The 17,984-nt window shown below is 34.6% G+C and overlaps 1 protein-coding gene across 1 annotated transcript in view; it reads right to left on the reverse strand.

The window, feature by feature from the left end:
- Positions 1-6,233: 6,233 nt before the first annotated feature.
- Positions 6,234-17,984, reverse strand: part of LOC145035859 (uncharacterized) — a 76,374-nt gene continuing 64,623 nt past the window's right edge. Inside the window, exons 12-13 of the mRNA XM_078984361.1 lie at positions 6,534-6,950; positions 6,234-6,432 (exon numbers count right to left, since the gene is read on the reverse strand). Of these exons, the coding sequence (XP_078840487.1) occupies positions 6,234-6,432; positions 6,534-6,950 (616 nt within the window). The remainder of the gene's footprint in view (positions 6,433-6,533; positions 6,951-17,984) is intronic.

Genomic DNA, 17,984 nt, shown 5'->3' on the forward strand with positions numbered 1-17,984 from the left:
TCACCTTCGCGTGGATATAAAGAACGTCGAAAACGGAGTTCGTATGAGGAAGATATGAATTTTCGAAGTTTATTAAATAATTAATAATTAAATTTAATTATTAAATCTCGGTATTATCCGAAGGTGAGTCATCGGACTCCTCCGAAGTACGCCCCGTGTACACCGAGGTATGTCGAAATTCGCACTCGAGTTCTTTGGTACGTAAGCAGTGACGTTTCGGAGCAGTACGCCCTGCGTACTCCGAGGCTCCAGCCTCCTGTAAATAGGATGCGAGGCTGCCGAGTTCCTTTGCTATTTTTCTCTCTTCTCTCTCCCGTTTTACCTCGATTTGCGTGCCAGAAGTACCCCGAAGCCCCGGTAATATTCTCGAGCCCCGAAGCAAGTTTCGAAGCCCCGAAGATCTCGAGAAGTTCGATTTCCGAGCTGAAGCTCTATCCGCGAGAAGTTCGATTTTTGTAGAGATCTTCCAGATCTGCTGAGGATTACTACTTCTACAAGCCGTAGTGCTGTCCGATCATCTTCTGATCAAGTGAGTGTGTAGTTACTTTCTTCTAACACATAATTATGAAGTATTTTATACGAAATATGTGTTATGTGTATAATTTTGTTGTTATGTGCGTGAATGTATATTCACTTTCTTCAATATCATAGATCTGATTTGTTTTCTATGAAATACGTGTTATGTGGGTGTGCCTCATCTGTTATGTGAAATATGTATTGAATGAAAATGCTATACAAGTTTTAGACTATGTATAAAAATATATATTTTTATCTACTAATATGTTGGGTAGAACATGGGTAGATAGTTGGTGTGTAATAAACAGATGAGAGGCCTCTTTGTTGTTGTTGTTGACCTAGTTATTCAGCGGAGTATGGATAACGACCACAACTCCTTCTAGACAGTCTCGTGGAACGCTAGCAGGTTCATAACCTGTAGGTGTTGTGAACGATGTGTTCACCGGTGTACTCTATCCCCCTCATGGTTGCCTTTAGGATATCAATTGTTGAGGAAACCCCTTAGCAGTAATGTCCATCCCGATGAAAATCCTAGATTAGGTCCCTTGAGATAGATGTTGTTTTAGGGACGTAAAGTGAGGATAACGGGAATGGGTAATCGGGATAGTGATTGGTTGGTAAAATTAAATATAATTTATTTATTGTGGGTTGAAAACCCTATATGCTCACCAGGCTCCCAAGCCTGACCCACTCAGTTTTATTTGTATTACAGGAAGTGGCGCAAGGGCGTAAGATGGATGAATCATCGAGTTGTTTTGTTTACAATTCTGTATATGTATATATTTGTTGAATGACTTGTAATGTTATCGTTTATGCTTTATGGTCTGTATCGGAACATGACACCCCGAGTTTTAATTATATAATGAAAATGCATCTCTTGATGAAATGCTTTGATAAATATTATTTTATCATGTTTTGTTTTGGGAACAAATTCCGCAACACTTTTAAATCAAAAGGATTTACTCTGAAATTATTTTAAAAAGCATAAATGAAATCAGTCTTTTCTTGCCATGATTTTGGGGATGTCACTCTGAGAATCGGGGATTTACACACCATGGCCTGTCCATTGGATTGATATCCCGATTTACCGTATGTTGTTATGCTGTAGAGATATGTTAGATATGTATCCTAGTTTATAGGATGTTGCTATGTGGTAATGATCTGTAGATATGCCAGTTTTCCTGTTGACTGATTATATGTTTATCTATTATGTAGATGTCAAACTATTATGTTGGGTTGAGGTTGTACTGCTTTGTGCTGTAGCTAACAAACCCATGATCATTCCTGATATAAGCTGAGGGCCCAATTGGCATGCCAAACTCTTATCGAGGGCTCAGGAGCATTCCGGATATGAGCTGACGGCTCGATTGACATGCCAGACTCGTACCGAGGGGCCGAGGGTATTCCAGTCTGATGACTGAGTGGAACTGTTGCATATTTAGTCTGATGATTGATTGTGTCGAGGGTATTTCATTCAGATGACTGAATGGACCCGTTGTATATTGGCATTCCGGTCCGATGACTGAATGGGTCGGGGGTAATCCAGCCTGGTGGTTGTGCACTCGTGGGTATTCCAATCCGATACTAATTGGACCCAAAATGCTTGTTTGTATATGTTATGTTGTGTGGTGGTACTTTGATGAAACTCACTAGGGTTCGTGCTTACAATTTCAGTTTATTGTTTCTGCTACTCCAAAGGATCGTGGGAAAGCAAAGACGTGATCATGCACATCTTCCTATTTTTACGACATTGGATCTTGGGAGACTCTGATTTTTAAATAATGTTTTGGAAACAATGGTTTTGTAAATACTTCTTTTTAGTAAATGAGTTGTTTTGAAAAGTTTAAATTTGTTGTAATTTTTGAGACGTTGCATGGCATTCGCATGAAAGAGCATAGTGGTAGCCCATGACACTTGGATGTTAGACTATGGGGGCAACCCATGATATTTTAAGGAAAGACCATGGGGGTAGCCCATGACACTTGAAATTAAGACCATGGGGGGCAACCCATGAAATTTTAGGGTAATACCATGGGGTAGCCCATGGCAATATATGTATGGTATGTGGTATTTTGGGGAACTCACCAAGCTTTGTGCTTATGGTTTGTGGTTTAAACATTTTCAGGTACTTCCACTTCCAAAGGGAAGGGTCCGACTTGATTGCATATCATCCCCATATGGTTTTTACGCATTGATTGTTATTGTATTACTCTGATGTTTGAAAAATACATTTTACTTTGATTGGTTTTAAACAAATGGTTGTACGAATGTGATGTTTTAAAAATGAAAAATCAACTTGGTATTTTTGGGATGTTTCACGGATGTGAAATCTTCAGTTTTAGTAAATCCAACCCATGTTCCATATTCCTCAAGTATTTTAGCTCAATTAAGCTCCAATTATGAATCCAAACTGCTTCTAAATCACCGCTCCACTCAAAATATCTGAAAACGACATACAAACATGAACACTATGGGAATTCTGACGAAATACATGAGCTGAACATTATTTAAACTAATACACACACAAATGCCTAAAATATGATGCAAAAATGCTAATACAGACTATCATAAAAGATGCATAAAATGACATTTATCAAATATCCCCAAGCTTAAACCTTAGTTACCCTCAAGTAATAAAAAGATTATAACACTCTAAATAGATGGAAATATGTAGATGAACTAAAAAGAACTTAGAATAAAACTAAAATAAGATTAGAGAAACTAAAAAATTAAACTTTAAGCTTTTAAAACACTTCACTCTTTTTTTTTCACATGATTAGACCTCACATCGAGGAAGCTCCAATGAAATCACTACCTAGACGACCATTATAATACCTTCCATGTATCCCAAAATTCCAAAGTTTGGAAGACCTACGACCGTGTGAACCAATAAACTTTATATAATTTTTATTTGAACTTTATACCTTAATTAACCATGTTCTAAACATAACATATTTTAGAATTTTGTTTCCTTTTTAATTGTAGCTCAAAAACCAAACTCAACCCATCCTTAAGAACCTTGTGATGGCTAAATCAGCTTTCATCGAAGCAGTCAGCCCTCCTATAGGGCCATAACTCTATGCTTTCACTTTTTTTTTGAGAGTATCATGTACTATAACACATAGTTCTTCTCATGCGCCAGATTTGTATGTGGTTTTAATCCCTCCGAAAACTAAAATTACTGTAATACCCTGATGTTTTTTTTCTTTCATTCTTTATCTATTTATATAACTAAAAAATAATAAAAAAACCCACCCCTCTATCTCTCTCTTAATAAAGGAACCCCCCCACACACAACTACACCCTATTTTTATCTCCCTCAACCCTTTACAAACACTAAACCAACCACCCTCTTCATTTTCTATGATCATCTTCTCCAACTAAACCAATTGCGTGTATTACTGTTTCGAGGTTTAGATCTCATTTCCATTATTCTTATAAGACATAAACACCATTACTGCTCTAGATACAAAACCATGGGCATTTTCCACACTTTCAATAGATAACTTTAAGCCAAAAAGTTATTTACTTTTAGTAGCTTTGGAACATTTATTAAGCACTACTAGATCGTACATTTCATATAAACAAAATTTATTTAGAATGTAACGTTCCTTTGTAGACAAGATTTAATAACTTATTGGCTAAAATGGTAATTTGTTTAGACCATAACATTGAATTCAAACATATACACATGAATGAAGGAAGAATAATAAATAATGAAGCAAAGTTGTAACGTCTAGCCTTGAAAATCTATGAAACAGAAGAACACTGTCCCTGGACTAAACATGCTTAGGTACTGGAATCGCCATCCATGGAGATATTATGTAACTCCTTCTATAGGAAAGCATTTCCTCCGGATGCGGCTGAGCCTTCCAAAATCATTTGGTGCTCTGTCCTATTAAGATCAGAGGCCAGAGCTATTGAATCGAACTCAGAAAAGAAAGGTCCTTGCAACATGCAATGGCTTTGTATCTTTAACAATCCAGTTCAAATGAATCTGAAACCAGGTTTGTCACATCTAGCTTTAAGTTCCTGGAAATCCTGAAAAAGAATCAATTTTTGTAGACATATTCTTCATGTCTAACCAATGACATCTATTTTTCATCTCCAAAAATTAGTTCTCCATCAGTCCATCTCGAAAACCTATTGCAAGAAGAAACCCAAAACACGAACACATACATATAATGTATCGATCGTCTTCCTACCACTGCCATTATTTGGCGATTGGCTAATGTTGTAGAAGGTGGCTTGAAGGGAACAAATGAGGTTGATGGTGGCAGTGCATCCACTAGAGAAAAAGAGAATTGAGGGCTTGGGTGCAACTTCCTCGATGCTCTTCTCCCAAATCAACTTCTGATTGCTTGATCTAATTTTGTTTCTATGAATGGAAGAGAGTGGGGGTGAGGGTTTTTCATTTCATCCGCTCAATTTCAATTTCCTTTTCTCAATTGCAAGTATGTTAGAGCTGTTGGATTCCATGGATTTAGAAAAAAATAGAAGAGAAAGGGAAATGATAAGATGGGTAGATCACAAACAACTATTTTAGTTGCAGGGAATATGTGTTCTTATTGTATGTATATGTGTTCTTGACGAGAGAGAGAGAGAGAGAGAGAGGGAGAGAGAGAGAGAGAGAGAGTGTGTGTGTGTGTGTATGTGTGTGTGTTTGTTTGTGAGAGAGATAGAGAGATAGGGGTGGGCCATTTCTACTTAAAATCTATTAAATAATTATAAAATATCAAAAACCCATAAAAATAGGGAAATAGGGTATAACAGTCTTTTTTACTTTGGACAAGAACCAAAATTACAAGCATATATGCCCAAAAGGACCATCAATCCAAAAAATTGAGTTCGGATAAAAAAACCGTAAAAAATTCATACCATAAGGACCATTTTTGTAGTTTTGTCACAAAAAAATGTTAACTTAAACTACACATACAATATGGTTTTGGAAGTGTAAGATGTTTTTTTTTTGAAAAGGTAAAATATTCACAATCTTCTTTTATATCTATAAAAAAGATATGGATAAAAAACTATAGTCTATTAAAAAAATATATTTGTTTTGTAAAATATGAGTATCGGTAGATGATTACTCTTTATTTATTTATTTATTTATTTATTTATAAGAAGATAACACTTAGTTAGCGAGTTGTAGCAAATAAAAGAAAAGAAAGTAAGGAAAGAAAAGAAAAGAAAGGAAAAGGGAAATAAATTTGTCTTTCGTGTTCCTGAGTTAGAGAGAAATGGAAGGAAAATTAAGCATTTTGTTCTTTCTCTCTAAATCTTCCAAATCGGAATGAAAGTTAGGAGGGAAAATGATCATTTCATTTCCTCCCACTTCCTTCCTTCAATGAAACACGAGAACTCCGATTTCTTTTACTTTCTTCTCACTTGCACTCATTTCCTTTATCTTCTCTCATTAACTTGAACTCGGGAACGTGGTGTTCGATTTTGTTTGAAGACATGTGGTGTAAATGCAAAATAAATGCATCATACTCAATTTATCCAACATCATTTTAGTTTAATTATAGAAGATATCACTTAAGACCTTACCTTATAAAATATATAAAATAGTACCATACATGGATCTCAAAACTTATAAGTCAAAGAATAACAATTCCATGTTTTTTTTACTGTGAAATGAAGATTCAAGCGGTTGGTATACAAAGAAAACAAATTAGAATACATAGACCTATTCTCCCAACAAAAGATATAAGATTTTATATAGGTCGAAACTCAATACCTTGTATGGTAAGCTTAGGGATCCATAAATATTCACATAGTTTATATTTGGTTATTCTGTCTAACCAAGTCATATGTATATCTATCATTGGGTGATAATCAGGGCATAAACTAGCAAATTTGGTCGTTATCTCATCTGCATTTGCATGGGGAAAAGCCGGTACAGATGTAGAATTCCTGAAAAATATGTATTGCTTAATATGTAATATAGAAAAATGAAATCTTTGTTATTATAGTGCACTTTTTGAAAGAATTGTTTTATGATAATTAATACATACCGTGGTCTAGAACTTTGGACCATCTGCTCATGATCATGTGTAATGAATTCCCCCAACCTCACCTCCCACCAACCATCTTCTCTCTTTCTTGGAAATTCTATCATTTCGGGTTTATTCATTGTGCCACATGATCTTAGTGCACCATCCGGTTCAATTATTGGGCTTTGAGGTAAACTCAAATACACAAATTTTTCTTGATTATACCTTCTGTGGTTATTTCGGAAATCATTATCACCACGTGGTAGTTTTAACATGTGTTGTTTGATAGTCACTCTCAATGGATTTTGCAAATGTACATGTATCTTGTACACGAGGTAACACGCATAAGTAGTCTTTGATGACAAAAGAGGACTCCTGATCTTGAATGACATATGTATGCCATATAGATTAGACTTCATTTGTAATACATGTCTGAATCTACACTTAACAACATGACCAATTTCAGTGGCATTCGAAATATCAAGATCTATTTGTCATATTGTAACTCTATGTGTATCGGGAATTATATGATCCACTCATGTGTTTATTTTGTTCTACTTCTTCAAATACTTGTATTTTGTAACTAGATACTATATATGGTTAAAAAACCATTAGATTTATACATAAACATATTAAAGTCTTTGTCTAACACTCCAATACTTCAAAATATTTAATTGTAATAGAAAGTACGACAAACTATACAGGGTAATGGATGTATATAAATAGATAGAAACGATCCCAAAAAAAATATTGGATTTCCTTAAATAACTCAGAGTACCAAACCTTCCAGTTTTGGATGATAGGAGTAGTTATCTGATAGACATATTTGTTATATTTATTTTTGGCTATTTAGGCATTACTTGTATATAGTATAGGGACCATATTATAAATTGTATATCTATATATTGAATTCAATACATGCAACTTTAATTCAAGGTTTCCACAATATCGATCATGGTATTACCTTAGGTTCTTTTTGTTTTTTTCAGAGAAAAAAACTCTACAGTCTGCAAACTATATTTGCATACCTCTACAGTAGAAGAGGTTGATCAAACGTCTTATGTCTGTAAGAATATAACTATTTACTTTTAATGTATGTATGTTGCTAAAATAAACTAAAATTTAAATAATATGAAAATGTAAACTTAAAAGAGTTTTTCAATATTGAAATTTAAATAGTTTTAGTGGTTCCATCAAATTCAGTTTTATTTCATTTCACTTTGGAATCATACAATTTATTTAAGTGATTGCACATTGGAATCATACACACCCTTTATTATTTATTCATAGACACCAACAAAATAATCAAATACATATTTTATCTTTGGCCAATATTTCTATAACAAATCATCTTTTGAACTTAACATTTTTTGACTTTATTATAAATAGTTAATAAATCTAGATCAAATTTTATGTATTATTTTATAACACGTTTAATGACAATAGGATAATTATATCATTTTTTAAATGGTATGTTGTATTATAAAAAAATGAAAGTAAAATGTTATGAATTAATGAATATATTTTATATTTTATGTATTTCATTATAGTTAAAATGAGAAAAAATTACAAAAAATAGGCATTTGAACAAAAGTTATTAATGATTTTAATAATTGTTAATGCTTTACTCTTAATAATTTAATTTTAGGCGCACAACATAATGTATGTGAATACAAATCTAATTATATCATTGATATAAAATAACTAAAATGTGAATATGTCTTTTTTAGGCTAGTAGGTGTCTGAAGATGGTAAAAGACTCCCCTCCGCATCTAAGCCAAGAATAAGACGTACACATTTTATTTTTGTCTACGGTCATCTAAAAAACAAACGATTCGCGAATGCTAATGTCCGCGTGACACATATAAAAAAAGGCCAAGAAGATCACAGACAAAAAATAAATAGAACCTTACTGTCTACAACATAGAATACATCATGGAACCCCAAATTTTGCATGTTTCTCCTTTACGACACTCTTCGATGAGATTCCGTAGACTCTTGTTGTTGCCATCGTCTTCTTGTTCCTGCCGTCGTTATTCTTATCTTGTTATCTTCGAGATCAATCATCAACACCACATGTCATAGCTGCTACTTGCGTCTCTTTACCGTTGCTGCCACAATGTGTCTTTACAATCATCTCAAAACGAAAACCTTCGTTACGACCAACCATGTCCACCATCATCTTTACCGCTTCACACATGATCATCCATCCTAAAATCGTTAGACTATTGATAATATATATTATCAACCTATAATTAAGCTTTTCGATTTTCTTTGAGCTATGTCTATTATATTAACATCGAACATCTCACCTGCATCAACTCCCACTGCTTGTCAATTGATTTTTGCACTTATTAATGTGTATTTCACAATTTTGATTTAAAATGTCCATTGATGGCTCAAAATACAAACTTTGGAGATGTATTTTTCTTGATATGGGCAAGGAAGCTATAAGATACATGGATATATTACTTGAAAGTCCCAACCTCAAGGTGATGATGATGATTGGGCGGCCATTACCTCATGTATTAAATCTTGATTTTACTCTACATACGATTCTAATCTCTTACAAATTATTTCAAGTGATAGCTGCACATCCAAAGACTTATGGAACAACCTTGATGAATTCTTCCTCAATAACAAGATGTGCCACATGCTACAACCTCAAGAACAATTTCATAACTCTTAGAAAGGTCCTTATTCAAATACTAAGTTCTTTCACTCCCTCAATAACTTAATCGGTTGTGACTCCAATATTGATGAAGTAAAACTGGTTATGCAAATTCTTTGATAACTTCCTCCTTCCTACCATAATATTATCGATGTCATCACTAACACAAATCCATTTCCATCATTCCTCGAAGCTAAAAACATGCTTCTGATTCATGAAGCGTGCGAATAAACTATTGATCCTTCTAGTGATGTTGCATTTTCCTCCATGACATGTTTATACTCCTCTACCACATTACACACAAAAAAATCAAAAAATAAGTTCGATATAGGAAAAATAACGGGGGAGTTGCTTTCAAGTGGGTAGTGGGGGGGGGGGGGGGGGTGAGGGGTAAGACTAACGTTCCTGCTAGCTCTAACTCTTTTTTAGGTACCCAAGGCATTTTGGCTCACTTTTAAGCTTACTTTGGCATGTAAAATCAGCATATAACTTCCTCACTTAAGCCATTGGGTTCTCAGAATTCCTCCCTAGATAGCACCATTATTTGGTCACTTTTAACAACCTCCTACTACAATATAGAATCAACAACAACAACCATTTTTTGCTCTCGATTTTCTACCACATCAACTATCAACCAACATCCCATTCTCTACGTTCCAGCAAAAACTCCCTCTACTACCTCTAACACTTTCACAACAATATTTCCTACCTTGAAGAAGCCTATTTATGCCCCTTCATCAACTATGCATAATCTCTATCCATAACAACGTTCATCAACTTCATTTGGAGGTCATGTTACTCAACTTTAACCATAAACATAAATAAATCCTACATTAGTTTTCATGCCATGTATGTAAGACCTCCACCAGATAACAACTACTACATGTGACAACTCTCAAATGACATTCAATCAAGGTAATATGTGCTCCTTAACCCCATGTACTTTTAAATTCATTATAGTTAGGTGTACTTAGCTGTGTTGACCAAGTTTGACTTTTGAACTTTTCTAACTATGACCAAGTTTGACCTAAGGGTATTTTGGGTGTTTTGAGTTGTGTTTGAGATTGGTCTCTATTTGATGTATAGGTAACATGTAGAGCTGATATTCAAAGTAGGGACCTATTCAACTATTTGTTCAGACTAAGATGTGAGTTTTCCTCACTGTACTTATGGGTCGAAGGCACCAAGGCCGGCTCATTGGATTGGTATCCTATTTTACTGTATGTTGCCATGTTGTAGTGATCTGTTTGATTTGTATCTTGGTTTATTGTATGTTTCTATTCTGTAGTGATCTGTTAGATCTGTATCCTGGTTTAATGTATGTTGCTATGCTGTAGTGACATGTTAGATCTATATCCTGGTATATAGGATGTTTCTATGCTATAGTGATCCGTTAGATATGTATCCTGGTATATAGGATGTCACTATTCTGTAGTGATCTGTTAGAGCTGTATGACTACTTGTATCTGCTAGCTATTGACTGTTATGGTGTATGTTGATATGTGATAGTTTACTAGGTTGAGGCAAAAATACTGAGACTGAAGGCCAAGGCACCCAGGGTGGTCCAAATAGACTGAAGGCTTGCGAGACGGACCAGTTAGGCTGAAGGCCCGGAGAGCGGTCCAGATAGGCTGAAGGCTCGATGAGGCGGTCCAATCATGCCGAAGTCTCTAATAAAGGGACAAATAGTCTATAGGCTTGTGAGGCGGTCCAGTCATGATGAATGCTCATGTATGCATGTTGTTGTTATGTCGTGTGGTGGTACTTTGGGGAAACTCACTAGGCTTTGTGCTTACGGTACAATTTATTGTTTCAGGTACGTTAGAGGATCGTGGGAAAGCGAAGGTGTGATTGTGCACATCTTCCTGTTTTTATGACATTAGATTTTAGGATACTCTGATTTGAATAATATTTTTGAAACATTGGTTCTGTAAACACTTTATGGAAGAAATGGATTGTTTTGAAAAGTTCAAATTTATGGTGATTTTTGGGATGTTACATTGTCGTTTACCTTTTACCTTATGAGTTGATTTCCTATGACGTCTTGAATTCCTCAAGTACAAGTCTTAGTGGTTTGAAGTAATATATTCTCTTTGTTGATGATTTTTCTCATTTCTTATTGGTCTTTCCAATTCCCATTAAGTGAAAAATCTAACATTTTTTATGTTTCAATTTTTTTCTTGCGTATGTTGTTAATCAATTCAAAACTAACATACAACTTTTCCAATGTGACTTCAGACGTGAATTTAACATCCAACCTATTCTTGAATTCTTTTAGACTAATGGAATCAAGATTCGTTATTTATGTCCCTAAATGTCTCAACAAAATGAGAAAGTCGAACGTACCATTCAGACTATTAACAACACCACTCGTACCTCTCTTCTCATCCTTCTCTTTCACCTAAATTTTGGGTAGAAGCTCTCCATTACACATATCACACTTTCAACTTTCTACTAACTACAACCCTTAAGTTTCAAACCCTGTTTGAAATTTTCTTTGGTTTCTTTCCTTTTACTCTCACCTCCATGTGTTTGGGTGACTCTACTGCCCCAAAATCAATGCCATTGCTGAGCATAAGCTTTCACCTCGCTTTACTGTATGTGTTTATCTTGATTCTTCGGTTGATTATCATGTATATTGATGTCTGGGTCTCATCGCACATAAGGTGATCATATCCTATCATTTGATTTTTTTTGATGAAACTCACTTTCCATATTATGATTTTCACCATCCTCAGTCTTTCTCTGCATGTGACTCTTTTTATCCCCGATGACGATCATTCTTCTAAATCTATCATTCTAGCGACCTACCCCTCTGAGCATATTGATTTGTTTCTTATTCCTCCTTCTCCCACTCGTTATAATTTTGTCTCTAGATCTTCTATGGAAGTTCTGATTTATTCGATACATTCCTATATTAGTGTTGCCATGGTCACTAGATCTCACACTAACTCCCATAATCTAAAGCATATATTGAACCTTTATACCATTAACAATGTTTCTCCTATTATCGAATTTACTTCTCAGGACATGTGTGATCCTCAATAACAATCAACCATGGATTTTCGATGTCATCTTTACAATCCAATCACCTTTAGGATATAGTTACCAAGCCTCCTATGGCTAAGATTGTTGGTTGTCGTTGGATCTATCCCCATAAATTGGATAACATTGGTTGACTTGATCACTATAAAGGTTGACCTATTGCGTAGGGTTTTCTCAACAACAGAGGTCATATTTTGATGACACTTTCAATCACTTTTTCAAAAAAGATACCATTCGTATATTCCTTAGCATTTCGATCTCTCATAGATGTCCTATCAATAAACTCAATGTTAATCCCTATAGTGACCAGACTGTTTACATGTGACAACGCTTGGTTATGTCAATTCTTAATTTTGGGGACATGTGTATTGCTTTTGAAAAGGCTTATATAGTTTATATAGTCCATTCTTTCATGGTACCAAAGATTTTGATGTCTACATATCTTCCATTGGATTGACTACTGGCAAATAAGACAACTCCCTATTCACTTATCCTCACAAGTCTGATATCATCCACCTTCTTTTTTATGTAGATGACGTGATACTCACTGCCTCCTCACCTTTCCTTATCACTAGGATCATGTCTCTTCTTTCATATAAGTTTCCCATGTCCGATCTGGGTTCTTTATTATTTTCCCTTGGCAATCATGCTTCTCGTAGTGCTTTTAGGTTGTTTCTTTCTTAAAAAAAACTTTGATTAGGACATTTTTACGTGAGATGACATGGCCACATGTAATCCTTACAACACTCTATATGGAACTACATCAAATCTTTTCGTTGATGGTGAACCCGTTCTTGATTTGACTCTTTGCCGAAGTCTTGTAGATGCCTTTCAATATCCGACCTTTACTCATCCTGATATTGCATATACAGTTCAAAAAATCTACCTCTTCATGAATTAATTGCATGTACCTTACCCTTTAACCATCAAATGCATCCTTCAGTGCCTTAAGGGTACCTTATTGCTTGGTTTTTATACTTGTCTTTCAGCTGTTGAGTGCTTTGTTAGGTACCTTAATGCTGATAGGGTTGGTTTCCCTTTAATGATTCGATCTACCAAGGTAGCAAATATGGTTGCTGAAACTGGTTGGCTAAGGAATCTTCTCCGTGATTTATATTGCCCTCCCTCTCATGCTATCATCGTCTTTGGTGATAATGTTATTGCATTGTATTTAGATTTATACCTAGTTCAACACCAAAGAACCATACATATGGAAATATATTTAAATTTTGTTAGGGAGTATGTTATGATTGGTCATGTTCATGTTTAAATGTTTCATCTGTCCATCAATATACATATATTGTTATAAAGGATTTTCGTACACAATTGTTTCTTGACTTCAAAGATAGTTTGAACATTCAAGAACCTTTTGATCCAATTATGGGGGTGTGTGATACAGATTTGTTATATTTATCTATGGATATTTATACATTACTTGTATAGTATAAGGATCCTATTATAAACCATATATCTATATATTGAAGGTAGTACATGCAATCGTAATTTAGGGTTTCCACAATATCGATAATTATCTTTTAAATTAGTTTTTTTTTAATAAATTATGTTTCTTTCAAAAAACATATTCAACTTTTAGTTAACAAATGCAAGACAAAATGATGGTCTTAAACTACTTGAAAAAGAGCCATGTGCATTTGAATACTATTTGAGTATCGGGAATTGCACCTGAAACGACCATCTGTATAGATACTACACGGTGTTACCTATAGATACATGCATGCTCATCGTAGCACATATTGTTGGTCTTATACTTACTCTTAACTCGAAGTGTATAAAGGGAGATAATTAGTTGGACCAATGCTCATGGGAAAACTTAAAGGGTGCATAATTTGTAGTTTTTGGGATATGATTTTATTGAATTTTAAAGCACGTTCGAGGAATGTAGAATATGTATGAAATAGTATGGATGACATCATTAAATAAGTATCCAAATAAATACAAATTAAGGGTGTAAACGAGTTGAGCCGATCTTGTAACATCCTAATGATGAGGTACTTTTAATTTTGACCCTATAATTGAATAATATTTTGTTTTTCCCTTTGAAGTTGAAAAGATTGCAAGATTGGCTATAGTGGAATGGTGGTAATTTTGGACTTGAAGTTAGTATGTTGGGTGTACGATGTGTATGTTGAGCGTACTAGGGATGGGCATATGCGCAAGACGTCTAAACCCTAATTTTATGGGTTTTGGCCATATATAAAGACCATTATAACTTCATGCTTCATAATCTCAGTACCCTCCCTCTGTGAAAAACTTATTCAAGCAACCCTAAGTGAGAATAGTCCATTTTTTAGCACATAGGAGTGTTTTGGAGGTATGTTTAAAGAAGAAGGTGGTGAGAAGAACTTCGAGCTTGAAAGCACTTTGGATCTGAGATTTCCTTCTTGTTTGCAACCTCTAAGAGGTATAAAGTTTTTAACTTGATTATTCCATCTTGTAGATCTTAGCATTTCACTCCTTTAATTCACCTTTTTGTCCTAAAATGAAGATTCTTGAGCATTGCATGTTCTTGACCCATTAAGTTGTCCTTTCATACCGTAGGAAGGGTCTTGATTCATAGCAATGTGGTCTTGATGGTTGGCTTTGCTCCATGAATTATATAAAAGGTCTTAATTGAATAAGATGTTGAGTTAAGCACTTATTGGACATGTAAATTCATAAAGTTGGAAACTTTATGACTCTTAGTGAGATTTTGGCATTGGATTTGCAATTGGATGCATTAAGTCGAAATATTAAGCTCTTAATGTGAAGCTCATACTCAAGATTGTTTAATAAATGAAACTTATAATTGAGCTCGTTTAATAAATGAGTAGCACAAAATTAGCTTAGGCCATTACACTCATATGCACTATTGACGTCAGTGGGGAAGACCAAGGAGCATGAAGAATCTTGGTGCTGGAGCAAGGAGGTTCAAGGTAAAGTTAAGATAAAACAAACTTGATTTACGGGGTATTTATTAATTAATGAGGACATAAAGAGAACCAACAAAAAAAGATACAATAAGGCTAAACGAGACAAGAGAAAAGCAATTGCTAAAGCAAATTACATGACATATAAAGAGATATTAAGATATATGCATGAGATTAGACATTAAGAAAAGGGAGACTGGTATCTACAAACTTGGATATATATATATATATATATATATATATATATATATATATATATAGAGAGAGAGAGAGAGAGAGAGAGAGAGTAAAAATTAGTTAATATAAGACCTAGAGAGAGAGAGATACAACCTCCTGTTACCTAATTTTTTAATAAGAAATATGAGGAAATAAGTTCACACAAGAGAGAGAGAGAGAGAGAGAGAGAGAAAGAGAGAGAGAGAGAGAGAGAGAGAGAGAGAGAGAGAGAAAGACATAGAGAGAGAGAGAGAAAGGTAAAGTGAGAGAGAGAACTTTGCTTATGTGTTTTTAATAGGAAAAATGACTCAAAATAAAAAAAGTGGCTATCTCTCTTTTCCTTCAGTCACACCTATTCTCAGTTCTGCTTCCAACTATCGAGCTTATACGTATACAAGATTGAAAAAGAGAAATGTCATATGATAATAGTATATGGTATATAAAAGGGAAACACACACATACATACAAACACACATATACATACATACATACATACATACATACATACATACACACACACCTACCCACACACATGCACACACACACACACACACACATATATATATATATATATATATATTGTTAAATGTAAGTTGAGAATTGAAGACCTAAAATAAGAGTTGGAGCATCCAAATATTCAATGGAGCATCTAGATATTGAATAGAGCATCTAGAACTCAATGGAGCATCTACAAATGAATGGAGCATCCCGATATTCAATGGAGAATCAAGATTTCAATAGATCATCTAGATTTTAATAGAGCATTTGGAAGCAGAATAGAGCATCTAGAAACTTAATGGAGCATTTAAAGGTGAGATGGAGCATCTAATAGAAGACTGGAGCGTTAGAAGAAGCACCATGCGTAAGATGTTCCATTGGTGATGCTTGGTGTGCTATTATACCACATGATGCACCATTATGTGCATGGATGGTTCTTATGTAATGTCTCTTAAGGTTGAAGGTTATAGTAGTGGTTGCATGGCATATTGTGATTACTTGACACCTTTTATGGGCCTATAGATTGATGAGTTTGACACATTAGGGTTTTAAGTCTGGTCCCTAATCTATACATAGGGATGCATGCTAAATCATTAACTGGTATCTTTGTATCTTGTATCCTTAGTGAGTAGGTCCAATCTCTGCTAAATTGTACTTGTAATCTATACATAAAAACTATTGAATAAGAATACTCTTTCCTCCTTGGGAATGTAGTTCACCTTGATCGAACCATGTAAATAATTTGTCTTTATATGTGTGGTTCCCTGAGTTATACATTTTACTTCCTCACAAGTGGTTTAGAGCTTGGCAAGTGGCATCAAATTTGTTCTAATTCTTGACAAGTGACGTCTGATTCATAACAAGTGGTATTATAGCTACTGTTTGTTTTTGGTTGATTGAATATGGCATATCACAAGTTAAATTTGGAGAAGTTAAATGGTTCGAATGATTTCACTTTGTAGAAGGTAAAGATGCAGACACTCTTAGTACAAGGGATTTGTAAGACAAAATTGGAAGGAGAAGCGAAACTGTCGAAATATATGACAGTTGAGAAAAAGATGATATTATTGAAAAAGTGCACAAATTTGTTGAGTTTTTAAGATGAAGTATTGCAAGAGGTTGTGGATCAAAAAAGTGTTATTGGCATTTGGGAGAAACTCTGTGAAAAGTATCAAAAATGTATCTAAAAAATAAGTTGTATCAAAAGTAATGTTTATATACTTTTAGGATGTTCGAAAGTACCTAAGTGAAGGATCATATGCATAACTTTAATAGGATCATCTTGGATTCACAAGGCGTGAATGTAAAAATTGAAGATGAATATCAAGAACTTATCCTTTTATGTTCACTGCCAAATTCTTATGAGAATTTTGTTGATACCATACTATATGGTAGGACGATGATTACTGTAAATGATGTGAAGTATACTTTGTTTTCCAAGAAATGAAACGAAAGGTGCCAGTTTGTGAAGATGTTTATGGTTCCATTTTATTCGAAGGCAGAGGAAGAACATCAGATAAATGTGGAGGTAATAGAGGGAAGTTATGTTCCAGATCTAAAGCTTTGGCTAATATTAGATGTTATAATTGTAAGGAAAAGGGCAATTTAGAAGAGATCATCCATTGCTAAAGGATGGGTATCACGAAGATGAATCAAACAAAATTAACAATGTTGATATAGTTCAAGAGATTTTTGATGAAGGAGATGATGGTGAAGTTTTGACTTAATGTACAACTAATTTTGTAGATGTTTGAATCTTGGACTCAGGAGCATCTCATTATATGAACTACATGCATGACTATTTAGAAGCTTTTAAATAGTGGAATGGAATAGTTAAGATGGGATATATAGTATCAAAGGCAGTGACACAGTGCATATTAAGATGCATGATGGTATGGTCAGGAAAAACTAGATTGCTGGTTTGTCTCGGATCTTCAAAAGAACCTGATTTCTCTTGGCACTTTGGAGAAGGATGGGCTGAAGTTTTTTGGTGAAGAACACTACGTATAAGTCTCCAAAGGTGCTCTGGCAGTTATGAAGGCTAAGCTGCAACACGAAATTTATTTTCTTGAAAGTTGCATGCTGAGAGGAATCGTGACTGTATCCAAATCTTTG

The sequence above is a fragment of the Lactuca saligna genome, chromosome 3, assembly GCF_052625555.1.
Source record: "Lactuca saligna cultivar CGN05327 chromosome 3, ASM5262555v1, whole genome shotgun sequence".
In the NCBI taxonomy this organism is placed as follows: Eukaryota; Viridiplantae; Streptophyta; class Magnoliopsida; order Asterales; family Asteraceae; genus Lactuca; species Lactuca saligna.